The sequence below is a fragment of the Pyrus communis genome, chromosome 1, assembly GCF_041283825.1.
Source record: "Pyrus communis isolate YQ-2024b chromosome 1, ASM4128382v1, whole genome shotgun sequence".
Taxonomy (NCBI): Eukaryota; Viridiplantae; Streptophyta; class Magnoliopsida; order Rosales; family Rosaceae; genus Pyrus; species Pyrus communis.
In genome coordinates this window covers 13,841,690-13,856,040 of record NC_142565.1, presented here as the reverse complement: position 1 = coordinate 13,856,040, position 14,351 = coordinate 13,841,690, and the positions used below count along the sequence as shown (strand labels likewise).

At 37.8% G+C, this 14,351-nt stretch overlaps 2 protein-coding genes across 2 annotated transcripts; both read left to right on the top strand.

The window, feature by feature from the left end:
- The first annotated feature begins 315 nt into the window (after nt 1–315).
- On the top strand, nt 316–3,995 carry LOC137720799 (1-deoxy-D-xylulose-5-phosphate synthase 2, chloroplastic). Its single transcript, XM_068459907.2, has 10 exons — nt 316–552; nt 739–900; nt 1,041–1,205; nt 1,336–1,486; nt 1,626–1,897; nt 1,986–2,259; nt 2,339–2,646; nt 2,753–3,034; nt 3,114–3,398; nt 3,487–3,995. Exons 1-10 carry the CDS (start codon nt 454–456, stop codon nt 3,631–3,633), a joined length of 2,145 nt encoding a protein of 714 aa, XP_068316008.1. The 5' UTR covers nt 316–453; the 3' UTR covers nt 3,634–3,995.
- Nucleotides 3,996–11,291: 7,296 nt separating this feature from the next.
- On the top strand, nt 11,292–13,014 carry LOC137719420 (dof zinc finger protein DOF5.7-like). The gene has a single exon (XM_068458461.2). The coding sequence runs from the start codon at nt 11,613–11,615 to the stop codon at nt 12,771–12,773; it is 1,161 nt and encodes a 386-aa protein (XP_068314562.1). The 5' UTR covers nt 11,292–11,612; the 3' UTR covers nt 12,774–13,014.
- Nucleotides 13,015–14,351: the final 1,337 nt, after the last annotated feature.

The window sequence follows — 14,351 nt, the reverse complement described above, 5'->3', positions numbered from 1 at the left end:
GCCCAAATAAAACACATTACGTAGAGAAGGTTGTAGAGAGTAACTAGGCCGACCAAATTTTTTTTGACAGAAACACTAAAAGTGAAGACTTCAAGGGTGTAATCTTGTAAAAAAGAGGTTGGACTCCTACTTAATTGTCAAAACTTAAAAGAGAAAACTATTTATCTGCTTTTTTTTTTCAAGGAAATTATTTTCTTGTTTACAAGAGATTTGTATCATGGCCATTTTAGATTTTATTCCAAAAATATGTTTTATACTTTTCATGTATAAATAATAATTTATTTTTGAAAAAACAATGCAACAATAACAATACATTTTCCCACACTAAGTGGCATCACCAACTGTATAAACCTGTTTCTTGTCTCCCTCCCTGTCTAAAATTCTCACAACCTCCTCCCGTCGTCGTCGTGGTCCTCCTCCTCCTCATTGATTCTAAGCTGGATTCGGTCAGCCATGGCGGTCTTCAGCGTATTCGTTAGACCGAATCAGTACCTGTCTTCATGCCTCATTCCTCCTCCACCTCCAAAACTGAATCACAGTTGCAGACAACAGGTTTGGTAGAATTACAATATTTCATGTCCATATTTCTTGAGCTGTGTTCTTGCAAATGAGCTCCCATGATGTTTTCATATCATTAAGCTCTTCTTTTGTTTTTGCTTTTGTTTCGGATATATTCTTGATGAAAATTTTTTGTTCTGATGCTTCAATGGTTTTTTTTTTTTTTATCATTTGTGGCAGCTGTCTGTTAAGGCATCTGCTGGTAACTCAGATGGTGAGGACTGCAAGTTGATCAGAAAAGAGAAAGATGGATGGAAGATCAATTACTCCGGTGAAAAACCAGGCACCCCATTGCTGGACACAGTCAAATACCCAGCTCACATGAAGAATCTCTCCACAGAGGTAGGCTACCAACACAAATAGTAAAATCACTTCTAAAACAACATATTGAGTTACATGTAGTAAAATTTCGTCGCGAAAGCCCTGTTTTGGATTTTTAGTCCTTTTATGTTCTCATAAATTATGATTGCTATTTTCTTCAGGATCTTGAACAACTTGCAGCAGAGCTGAGAGTAGATATCGTTTACAGCGTTTCACAGTCAGGTGGGCATCTCAGTTCAAGCTTAGGTGTGGTGGAACTGGCAGTGGCACTCCATCATGTGTTCAACACGCCTGACGACAAGATCATATGGGATGTTGGTCATCAGGTGCAAGAAATTTACCTTCATTTCTAATTTAACTGAAAAGAAAACACTGTTTTAATTTACAGTAATTGATCGAAAGACGTTAAATTGTACTGATCTACTCAATAGTTCTGAGAGGCAATTACTTGTGCAGGCATATCCTCATAAAATTCTTACAGGAAGGAGGTCCAAGATGCACACAGTTAGGAAAACTTCAGGTCTTGCCGGTTTCCCTAAAAGGGATGAGAGCGTTTATGATGCTTTCGGTGCAGGCCACAGTTCTACAAGCATTTCTGCTGGTTTAGGTAACAATTCTCACCTTAACCACCTAACACTCCCAAAACCCCATTTCAATCTTGACCTTAACATACATGTCCAAGATAGTAGATGAATACTTTGCTAATTTCATCCGACTTTTGTTTTTCCTTGAAAACTTAATGGCAGGCATGGCAGTTGCAAGAGACCTACTTGGGAAGAATAACAATATCATTTCAGTGATTGGAGATGGAGCCATGACTGCAGGGCAAGCATACGAAGCCATGAATAACGCAGGATACCTTGATTCTAACCTGATCGTCATATTGAATGACAACAAGCAAGTCTCCTTACCCACTGCCACTCTTGATGGCCCTGCAACTCCCGTTGGAGCCCTCAGCAGCGCTCTAACCAAGCTCCAAGCAAGCACCCAGTTCCGCAAACTTCGCGAGGCTGCAAAAGTAAACCATTAATCTTGCAAATAATGGTTCTTATTCTGACTTGTTCAACTTATTTCAGATAATCTGACTCTGAAAATATCTTTCATAGAGCATTACAAAGAAAATTGGAGGCCAAACACATGAAGTTGCAGCAAAAGTAGACGAGTACGCAAGGGGAATGATAAGCGCTTCTGGATCCACTCTCTTTGAGGAGCTTGGGTTATATTATATCGGTCCAGTGGATGGGCATAATGTTGCAGACTTAGTCACCATTTTCCAAAGAGTGAAAGCCATGCCGGCGCCGGGGCCAGTTTTAATCCACATCATGACGGAGAAAGGAAAGGGCTATCCCCCAGCTGAGGCAGCAGCGGACAAAATGCACGGTATGAGTCGAACTTTATAATCCCGTAATCGGATAAGAATTCTTATGATGATCCTTATTTTATTTCCCTGTATTTTTAGGTGTGGTCAAGTTTGATCCAAAAACCGGCAAGCAATTTAAGACCAAATCCCCTACACTTACATATACTCAGTACTTTGCTGAATCTCTTATAAAAGAAGCTGAAATCGATGACAAGATTGTAGCCATCCATGCAGCAATGGGTGGTGGCACTGGTCTAAATTATTTCCAGAAGAAGTTTCCAGATCGTTGCTTCGATGTGGGAATCGCCGAGCAACACGCTGTTACATTTGCAGCTGGTTTAGCTGCCGAAGGTCTGAAGCCGTTCTGCGCTATCTACTCATCATTCCTGCAACGAGGATATGATCAGGTGAGCTGATAAAAGAGAATAGGGGATAGTGGTTTGCTTTTCAAACGTAGGTTTTCAACAAAATCACTGCTTGATATGACACTAATGATTTATAACGTGTATACAGGTGATTCACGATGTAGATCTTCAAAAACTTCCTGTTCGCTTTGCAATGGATCGAGCTGGCTTGGTTGGTGCAGATGGGCCAACCCATTGTGGAGCATTTGATATCACATACATGGCTTGTTTGCCCAACATGGTGGTTATGGCCCCGTCTGATGAAGCTGAGCTGATGAACATGGTCGCCACTGCAGCAGCCATAGATGATAGACCTAGCTGCTTCAGATTTCCAAGAGGCAATGGTATCGGAGCGCTTCTTCCTGTTAATAACAAAGGAACCCCACTCGAGGTTAGTATAAATGAAATTCAAAATTATTAAGTGATTATACAAAATAGATGGCTGAAATTCATCGACAACTATTGAATAGGTTGGTAAAGGAAGAATACTGATGGAAGGCAGTAGAGTTGCGATTTTGGGATATGGTTCCATAGTTCAACAATGCGTGGAAGCTGCAAACAAGCTGAAAACCAGGGACATACATGTTACAGTAGCCGATGCACGATTTTGCAAACCTCTGGATACCGAACTAATCAAGCAATTGGCTAGGGAGCATGAGATCCTTATTACAGTGGAAGAAGGTTCAATTGGAGGTTTTGGATCTCATGTATCCCACTTCCTAAGTTTAAGTGGTATTCTTGATGGACCGCTCAAGGTACTATAATTCTCATTCACTAACATAACATTACTGATTTTCGTAACTAATCTCTTCCGCCCTAAACATTTGTGAGTTCTCTTTGCAGTTGAGAGCAATGGTACTTCCTGATACATACATTGATCATGGAGCACCACAGGATCAACTTGAAGAAGCAGGGCTATCCTCGAGGCATATCTCAGCCACGGTATTATCTCTGTTGGGGAGGCCAAAAGAAGCTCTACAGTTCAACTGAGTGCACAAGTGACCTCGATTTTGTTGCCATGGAAGCTGTTCATAAAGCTTTGGCAATCTGGATTTAAGAAAAGACAAATGTCAAAACCAAACTACACAGCTTATTTGGGGTGCTCATGTATTATGGTACAAGACCCTATCAAATTCATATCTCAAGATCAAAGCATCATTGATTTAGGGATCCGATATGAACAATCAGTGATTAATGCTTATGTTGTTACAAATTGTATTACAATGAAGGACGCATGGCGCAAAATTTGAAACAAACCAAAAAGAAGAATTTGTTTTTCCTTGTAGAGAATGCTCACTCATGTACCCTACTTGCTTATCAATGGGCTTCTTCAGTTTGAAAATTTAATCACATTTGGTGTGCGCAACATGATTATTCTCCGAAATTCATCTTTACAGCGGTATAATCAATTAGCAATTGGCTAATCTCTACATTAAACAGATTTCTACAGTTTACTACCAGTTTTGCTATTCCAACTAGGAAACACAAATCATTTTGTAGTTGAAGTACGTGAATGTGTCAAATCTGAGAATATGCATCCATTCCAATCGATTCAAGAACAAGAGAAAGAACTAATGCCCTGTCCCGATGAAGATCAATCACGTCTTTCGACACAGGGAACTTAAAAGTGATCAATTACAGCCAGTCAATCAGAAGACTAGATCAATAACCTTGCCGATCCAACAGTGAAATACACTACAACTGCACAACGGAGCCTTGGGTACATATGAATTGTATTCACCACCCTTAAAATGATGGAATCACTTGCCGATTATCTCTCTCGATAACTTTGGTGACAAATTTTATCCAGGAATGACAGTCCCCGCTGGCTCGAAGGTTCTTGTATATCCTGATAACAGCATCCTTATTACTACTCGTCAACACAGCAAAGGAAATTGCTAGCTTCTCGCTTGTGATAGTACAAAGACCGCTTCTTGTACTCCTCATCCAAATCTTGCAACACAAATCTTGTATCATGAACATAACCCTATATTTTTACACTCTCAGTCAATTTTTCTAGGGTTTCATTTCTCTTTCTCGATCTTGGATGCGACAAATCTCCAGCCATGCAATTTCAAGCATTTTATTAGAAACTCTTTCTGCCACCTCGACCTTTCCGTGAAATTTACATGCACTTATCTGTGTTCTCCATAAGAATACATCTGGATTCTTGACTAGTTTTACTAGTGCTTCGGCCTCTTGAAGTCTCCAGAAAGCCCCAGCAAATCAACCATGCAAGCATAAAATAATGTTACTCTTACCACCTAGTTGTACTATCATTTGTACCAACTCTTTAATAAATATGAGACTCATATACGTTGACAAACCCTACCTCTATTTGAAAGATGGTACAAATGATAGTATAAATAAGTGGTAAATGTAGCATTGATCGTAAATTATAATCTACTCTCTATTCAACATAATGATGGTTTTAGGCCTTTCCTTATCTCTAAAACCCATCATGGTGCCTTTGGGCCTTCTTTTGGGCCTCATTTCGTTTTACACCACTTGATGACTTAAGTCCTTTCAATGGGAATTGGCTCAATGGGTCTAATCGAACCTAAAACCTTTTTGAGGCCCATTTATTATGTTTAAGTCCTAAAATTAATCAATCATTTAGTGTAAAAATGTGATTTTTCGTTAAAGTGAACAGTACCGGAGCTTTTAGTTAGAGTTCCCTTTAATTAATTTAAGTCACCATCATAATTCACATTAAGTATTCCACCATTTGTATAATTCGTAATTCTAAAATTGGACGTGGGATCTGTTAGTTTCTTACTGATGATGCACGCGAGATGATTAGGTCTCTTGGCTATGTTGCAGAATCTAGTAGTCATTGATATTCAGTAGATAGCTGCAATGTCTTGAATTCAAGGACTGGCTTTGCATTATTGAAACGATCAAAAGCTCGACATGAATGTGCATCGATATCTATTATACACACATAAGAGCTCATGTTTGATTGTGTCTGGTGAAATCAACCTCTATTCGACCACATATATATATATATATATATATATGTTTTAGTGTCACTAAGGACATGAAACAAGCCATCACAGACACAGTACATACTTGTCTTAGTGAACAGTCAATGACCAATTGACAATCCTATCACTAGAAATTTTTTTCAATATGACTAGCTAGGAATTTTTTTTTTCTTAATGGCACCATTTTAGTTGGTATGGTTTCATGTGGACTAGTTGGTTAGTTTAGCGCAAAGGTTCTTATTATTGTTTCGCTAAACATCAATAATTACTTTTGGCTACACAAGCCGATACTACAGAAAATAAAGGTTTTGTGTTTGGTGATCAGCTAGAGACATGATTAATTTTCAAAACCTATGTGGCACGCATGCCAAGTAATTATGAGCTAACTACGTCCTTCTTGTGAATGCAGGTGTGCCAACTCGCAACTATGCTCGATCGGGCGAGTAAAATAGATGTGGTGGTGGTATCAAATACGTTGCTGATTTCTGTGCTTCAGCGCTTACGACCAGAAAAGGAACACGTCTGGCCTTAAGTTCTAGAACCTAAGGACGGGGTTGCCCAAATCACTATGAAGTTTAGGATCTCCTGCACCAGGCTCGGCTACCTCGACTATATTCGTGTATAGGTGCACCGAATCGGTTTCAAGCTGTAAGGCACAAGTACTCAAAGGAGTTGAGTGTTTTTATGGTAAATGTTGTTTAGCCGCCTGAATGCCGAACTGCGAAATGCACCAAAAAGTAATTAATCATAAAACACTTCACTTCATTGAGAAGTTGATGAAGTGACCCTTTTCGATGAGAAACTCTTCACTAACTGAGACTTGGATAGATAACCAACCAAGCAGAAGCAGTGTTATTCACTTGTCTGAACTGAAGGTGCTCTTAAACCCCCTAGTTCTACTGCTTTAGTGCTGCTCACTTATCTGAACTAATGAAGTTGTCGGTTGAAAAGTGTTGTTGACTTATTTGAATTGAAGATGTGTTGGTAGGAGGGTTATGATAGTTAATATTTTGCTCAAGGGTTTAAGAAGGGTTTGTCGTAGATTGAGGGTTTTTATGTAGAGTGTTTGAGTTGTTTGTTAAGTTAGAGGGGCCTTCATGTTGCCAATGCTTTTGTATTTATAGGGATAAGTTTGTTGGTGCATAAAGCTTGCTGAGTGGTATAATTATGATAATCGTTATATTCTCTGATTACACTCTGAATTATTCTTGGTTGAAACTTTATCACCGTCAAGTCTCGTCATCTTCGACTAGGACTCTGAACCTAGATTGATTATGCGATTGATTCAACCTTTGTCCGGAAACCAATCCCGATTCTTAATATTTCTCTCATCCAACAACTTAGAGTATATAAGCTGAATGCGTGCAAAATTGGGTCCAAACAATGTCATTTAAGATTCGTCAAAACAATATAAATCCATTAGCTTGCAATCCCAATTTATTATGATCTATATGCTCTTGGATTTGTATAGTTGATTATCACAAATAATAACAAACAATACCTTTGCTAGATTTATTCCACAATTAAATTAAATGATTGGCTTTTAAGTCACGCACCTATTTTTACCTCTCACACCCACTACAAGAAATCAGTTCATTTGCCACATCAATTTTATCATGGACACTAAGTGCCCGTTATAAAAAATGAATATTTATCACGGGCTTAGTCAGCATGTTGTGGATAACAATATTTTACAACGGGCAAGTAGTAGCCCGTTATAATAAAACAATTTACTATCACGGTCTTAGTCAGCACGTTGTGAAAGTATTAAACCACCACGTACATTGGCCGTGATCAATATTGTTAGTAGCCATACAACATTTTTTTTATCTACCACAGACATTAAACATGATGCAGTTATACACTATTTTAAAAAGTTTTAGAAGGCGGGACTAGAAAATTTCCCAAATTTTCAAATCCTTATATTTTCACAATATTCCCACACTTCCCAAAATTTAAGTGAAATCATTCCTCAATCTTTTTTACTTCCTTTTTATTCTCTCCCACCAACGCCAACTTCAAAACTTCCCAACCGTTCTTAGTTAGCCATCTACAGATTTTCATTCACCCTCTCCCTCTCATTGACCTCATCTTCTTTCCTTTCATGGTTATTCTGAGAAACTAAACAAGTATTTATATAAAAAAAAAGGTCTCTCTCTCTCTCTCTCTCTCTCTCTCTCTCTTTAACTAACCAAAATTTTTAATTTTGAAATCTAAACTTCTTTTATTCAAGCTCCCTAATTTATTAGAAATTCACTCTATGTTTTGGTATTTATTCTCCAAAATTCAGGGTTTACAATTTTTTTTTTCTTTTAAAGTGTTCTGTACAATATTTGGTTGATAAAGTCTTTTTCCCTGCAAGCATTTAAGAGCAGAAACCAAACTTGAGTGGTGTCACTCTTGGAGGAATTTGGTAGCAATTTTGTTTGCTTCGAATTTTATTTTCCTTCAGTTTTTTATTTTTCGTCTCTGGCTAATCAATTACAGTAATTTATCAAAGAATTTTTGTTTTTGTTTTTGTAGAGATGATAGGATTAACTTGTTAATTAATATATAAATATATTATTTGGATATTCGATACTTGGAATTTTTTTTATTACTTGGATTACGATTGGTTGCATTTTGATTAATTGACTTGGTCGTTTTGAATTTTTCTGTTTACAGTGTCCTTGAGACACGAGTTTGATTCTAAACTTTATATTTTTTTCCTTTTTATCTCATAGGTGGTTGGTGGTTCTACTTTATGAAGGGTTATAACTCAAATATCAACTACTACATTTACATTACAAGCACCTGCAAATTTGAAGTGTGTATTGGCTTGTTGGAGATGTGTGTCTTCTTGAAGAGACGAATGCATAGAAGACGAATATAATTGGAGCACCAAGTTTGGAACTAGAACTCAAGTTTTGTTTTAAAGTATGAAACAAAGTCTGTACATGTTTGGTTAAAATTGTAGTATAACTCATTGGTTGGGTATTTCTTACTATTACTACTATGGTTATGTTGCTAGCGTTAGTGTAATATTTGAAATATGTGAATTTTTTGAAGTAAATGTGCAATTTTGTATATAAAAAATATTTTATATTTATTAAGAAAATATTTTTATTATTATTATTTTGAAATTTTTCTTAAAACGAGCATGGTATGTGGTCAATATGTAACTCACAATGGCCATAGCATGTGGTGTTAGATTCAAATCTATCACAATCTGTGATTACATCACATTTGACAACGAGCATTACCCATGATAAAAATTGAGAGTTTTTATCACGTTCAGATTACAAATGGGCACTATGTCCGTGGCGGATTGTAATCTACCACAGTCATTGACCGTGATAGATGAGCTTTTGTCTACTAGTGACCTTTATTAATTTATGATTATTTATTTTTTTTTCAATTCATTCGATCCGACTATCGAAAATTAAGAAGAGTGTGAGAAGTGAAAATGAGTGTGTGGATCACTATCCTTAGACAATACACCTACCGAATATTCAACGACTGAAAATTAAGAGAGAGATGTGCATGAAATGAAAATGAGTGTGTGAATAACACTATTCTTGAACACTACATCTACCAAATCTTCACGATCTAAAGTTGAGCTATATTTTGTTTTCTAGTACTGTGCTGGGTAAACCAGAAAATTAAGCAGGATCACGTTTTCTTCAATCTCTCTCTCGCTCTCTCTCTCTCTCTCTCTCTCTTTCTCTCTCTCTCTCTCAAAAGAGTTGTACGTTTCTCCTGGTTCCAAGCAGAAAGTAGTTCATCAATATCCAGACAAGCAATAAGACAAATAAAAAAATGTGATCGCGACCGTTAAATTCCTGAGTTACACACAGACACACAGCAGTCTTTGAAACTGGCGAAATGGATATCTTTGCTGGGTTTATGGGTCTCCGTAAAACAAACTTGTTTCTGCATCCCTCTCTAAGTCGATCATAATCCCTACAAAGCTGTTCAAAACCCTAGCTAGCTGCCTACTTCTAGATTATGAGATCTAGTAAAGCCTCTCTCTCTCTCTCTCTCTCTCTCTCTCTCTCTCTCTCTCATTTTCAGACAAATTTATTAATTAGAGAATATTACTGATGGACTCATGATGTTTTAACCTTGTCATGTCTGTTCATAATTGGCTAATTAATAGCATAATTGAAGCTACCAGTGAGAAGACCCTTTTGTTTTTGGTCACTGGGTGGGTGGTATACTGGTGTTTACGTACAAGCTATAGTAGTGTCCAACATTGCTAGATGATGGCAATGAGTAGGTTAAAATTTTTCATAGTCTCTTTAAGTCTGAAATGAGTGGATAATTGTAATTTGGATCTAATTGTCCTTATTTTTAAAGCAAAAAAACATTGCTAGATCATACTTTGAAGTATTTGTAGCAAATTGAACGACATATAACTCAATTAGGGGATAAGTCGGCCATATATGTACATAATTGAGTATTGGTGCCCAAAATAATGCATAATTAGAGAAGAAAATTATTGTGTTTTACTGAAAAATTATCACGTGATATTATCATTTAAAATAAAACTTTATACTTTAGAATACAATATCAACTACATTTACGTATACAAAGTGATTATATTACGAAAGAGTGATCCCGTTTCATGCAATAATTTCTTTTAACACTATAGGAGGTATTTGTTTGCAATTGGGGTGTTTAAAGTGATGTGTGGTTATCTTTGGTTTTAAAAGGGACCTTTCATGGGAAGGAATAGACAAAGGTACTGTGAGTGAGGGACACCCCACTGTTACTATTGTTTGTACTGACTCTGCGTTCTTTCTACTCTTTCTATATTCTATCATATCACATTCACATCCCAAAGCTTAGATTTCATTTCATATCATGCACCATCGGTTTAATCACCCATGACCCGATATTCATTCATGTCTCATCATCCAATAAGAAATTAATTAGTTACCACTTTAACAGTGTTATGGCCAAAGGTGGCAGTAGCTTTCCACAACAACTTACACAAAGCAAGATCAGCATTTCGTGACATTTTAATTTAATAATGTAATATCGTAGAAAAATGTACGCTTATATAAAACAAGTTCAACGTACCCTAACCTCTTTTTATTCTTCCATCAATTAAAGTAACTTTAATTACTATTCTTTATTAAGTTTACATTGTCGTTTACCATTTAGAGATTTTCTTAGGGATTCGGAACAGGTATGTTATACAGTTTTACGCATCAACATTGATTTTTATTAAAATGCTTTAAAAGTAATACGTATCAACATTGTCGTTTATTCATTTTATAATGTGAAATAGTACATTATGTAATAAGTATTTCTGATACACATAAAAGTTTTTTTACTTACAATATGATATAAAAGTAAAATTTTCCCTTCATATCGTGTAAAAACACGACATGTGTACAGACCACTTCAAATATGAGACGATTATTTTGATTTTCACTGCTGTGTCACATTTTCCATCTCTCCAAGCATCAAGAACTGATTCTATCCAAATTGTTTTGTTGTTGTTGTTGTTTTGGTTGTGGATCTCTTTTATTCTGCCAGCTGCTGATCGTTTTTTCTCAGATCATTAGTTTACTTGTCTCTTCTCCCTCTTTTCCGCTGTCCTTTTCCTCGCTACCTCCATCTCTCTCTCTCTCTATATATATAGAAATAGAAACCGACTTCTTTTTCTACTGTAACTCTCTCTCTCTCTCTCTCTCTCTCTCTCTCATATATTTCAGCTTTATTTGTTCCATCAGATCTAACTTCTAACCCACCTTAATACATATATCAAAGTTTTCTTCTCTCTCTCTCTCTCTCTCTTTGATGAAGATCACAAGCACTGTTAAACATTCAACACCCATCTCCTTCCTTCCCCTTTCACTCTCTCCATCCCATGCATGAAACCAATGAATTGACTACACTTTGCCTCTCCCAAAGGAAACTAAACCACCACCCCAAAAAAACCACACCACCCACCCCCACAAACTAATCAAACACTTCTCTCCAACACACAAAATGATGTCCTCAGATGCTGCACAGCCGGCAAAGCCAAAAGACGACGAGAACCCAACAGGTGGATCAGGCAGTAGCCGGCCGAAAACCACATCATCATCGTCATCGGGGCCAAAGCTGCCACCACCAGAGCAAGCCCTCAAGTGCCCGAGATGTGACTCACCCAACACCAAATTCTGCTACTACAACAACTACAGCCTCACGCAGCCACGCCACTTCTGCAAGACTTGCCGGAGATATTGGACCAAGGGCGGTGCTTTACGCAACGTCCCCATCGGCGGCGGCTGCCGGAAGAACAAGAAAATCAGGTCGTCTTCATCCTCCAATTCCAGGCTCTCCTGCAGCTTCGACTCATCAAAAGACTCGGCCGGTTCTTCCTCCTCGGAGAATATGATGCTCGGCGGCTTGAAGTTCTTCCATGGCATTTCGCCTGCCATGGATTTTCAGCTCGGCAGCATATCTAGGCTCCATAACAACAACCAGTTCTCTTCAAACCCAGCAGCTGGGATTAATTTCAACAACTCATTTTCAGCTTTCGGAGAAGTTTCGGGTACTTCAGGTTTGAATATTAGTACTCATGAGCCATCAGCCGGTGGTGGGACAAACGCTTGTAATAATTCTTTTCTGGGTTTTAATTATCCGCTCACTTTGGGCGGCGGTGGAGGCGGTGCAAGTGGTAGTGGTGGGTTAATTAGTACACAGAATATGATGAGTGCTATGAACGTGCACAGTAGCCTTGCGTCTTCCATCGAGTCTTTGAGTTCTATTAACCAAGACCTTCACTGGAAAATGCAGCAGCAGAGGCTGGCCATGTTGATTGGTACGGAAGAGCATGACCAGTCAACTCATTCAACGCAGTCTCAGCTTGAAAACCAGCAGAAAACGCAGCAGATGATTACACCCATAAGCTTGTTTCAGAATCTGGAGGTATCATCATCCTCAAAACCTGATCATCATCAAGGTGTAAATCATGGAAGAAAAGAAGGTGGGGATACCGCCACTGAGTGGTTCTTCGGGAACTCTTATGTAGCACCAGTGACTCCAACTCCAACGAACAGTGGTGGTGGTGGTGGCGCCGGAGGCAATGAGAACGCAAGCAACTGGCCTCATGGAATTCCAGCGTGGAGTAGTCATGATTTGCAGCAATACAATGCTTTACCCTAGATCATGAGAGAGAGGTATATGACAATTTGAAAGCATGATGATCTAGAAATTAATCGGGGAAATTATATTAATTTGTTTATTTTAAGAAATTATCTAAGAACTAAAAACACATTTTGGCATATGTTTCTGTTGATGTTGTTTTTGTTGGGGAGGGGGGGGGGGGTTTGTATGATCATATGCAAAAATGTAAAAGTTAACTGGTAACAGAAGGAAATTGTACGTTTTGCCCTGAGTTCATGATTATATTATCCAGTATTTTTTATGAATGACCCAAAAAAGGTGTTGATCAAATGTGTTGATATATATGTTCATGGTAGTTTTCCCATTTTCAAATGCATGTAGATTGAAAGAAAGATTGTTGTTTATAGTAGCAATAAATGCAAGAAAATCTACTATCTATACATATGTAGATTGAAACAAATAAATTTGTTGTTGCCTAATTAAGTTTCTTCGGCCACTTAATCAAGGAATGATTATGAACAGAATTGGATTGTATGTACATGGGGTTTTTCAGTAACTTAATTATGAATTCTTTTGGCAATGATGTGGTTATTAAACATCATTTAGGGTTTACATTAATCTCATTGCTGAGTATTTAACATATTAATTCAGTTAACACGTACGGGGTTTAGTTTCTCCCCCTTGTCTCAAAATATTAATCCCGTTCGGATCTGTACCCCATGTAGATTTTGGGGTGTTATTAAATGGGGTATCTTTGATTTGTTTTATGTTTCGTCTGCATCTACAAGTCTCACTGTCTAGTAAGTAAGGTGTCTTAGTCTCTCCCATAGACTCTCTCTCTCTCTCTCTCTCTCTCTCTCTCTCTCTCTCTCCCTCTCCCTCTCTCTCTATCAAGGAACTGAGTCTCAGGCTCCATCTCTGTCATCGCCCTCTGATCACAATGACAATGTATGAAGTAGCAGTAAGGGGCCAGCTAGTTAAAGCCTCCATTGTTGGGCCTCTTCCTAGCTATCTCTGCAACAGTTGCAATGTGAGCCAGCCTAGCCTGCCTGCCTGCCTGCTCTCTGTCTGTCTGTCTGTCTCTCTCTCTCTCTAGATCTGTTGCTTATTGGGGCTGTGTTTGTAATAATTAGTGTGGCAGTGTGGTGTGATTTGGTTCTGTCTGAAAAAGTGGTGGTTTGAAAGTGTATTGAATGAAGGACTTCAACATTTGAATCAATGAGAGAGAGAGAGAGAAGTGCTTAGGGTTCCCTTTTTTTGGTGTAAAAAAAAAGGGTAATTCATGAGTAACTTTTTAGAGTGTTGGAGATCGAGCTCTTTCTTCCGGGCTTATTGCTGCATACTATTGAAAGCATCTCTCCCCCACATTACGATTCTGTTTCATTTCTCTCGTGAAAGGATTTTTTAATGTGATCAGAATAATAAATGATATATTACATGTTATTATATAAATGGTGAGATATGTATGTTAAAATGTTAATAACTTAACAAATGCAATTTCCTACTACTTATATAAAAACACATAGTATACTACACATGTTCTAATCACAGTGAAATTTTTTTTCATTTCATGAGGGAGAGGAGAAAAGAGAAGCTTTGCCTTTTCACTTTCCAACT

What these genes read in the sequence shown, in the direction of transcription:
- LOC137720799 (XM_068459907.2), top strand. Translation starts at nt 454, where the DNA reads ATGGCGGTCTTCAGCGTATTCGTTAGACCGAATCAGTACCTGTCTTCA. An exon ending in AACTTCGCGAGGCTGCAAAA is followed by an intron (nt 1,898 to 1,985) that starts GTAAACCATTAA and finishes TATCTTTCATAG; the next exon opens with AGCATTACAAAGAAAATTGG. An exon ending in TGCAACGAGGATATGATCAG is followed by an intron (nt 2,647 to 2,752) that starts GTGAGCTGATAA and finishes ACGTGTATACAG; the next exon opens with GTGATTCACGATGTAGATCT.
- LOC137719420 (XM_068458461.2), top strand. Translation starts at nt 11,613, where the DNA reads ATGATGTCCTCAGATGCTGCACAGCCGGCAAAGCCAAAAGACGACGAG.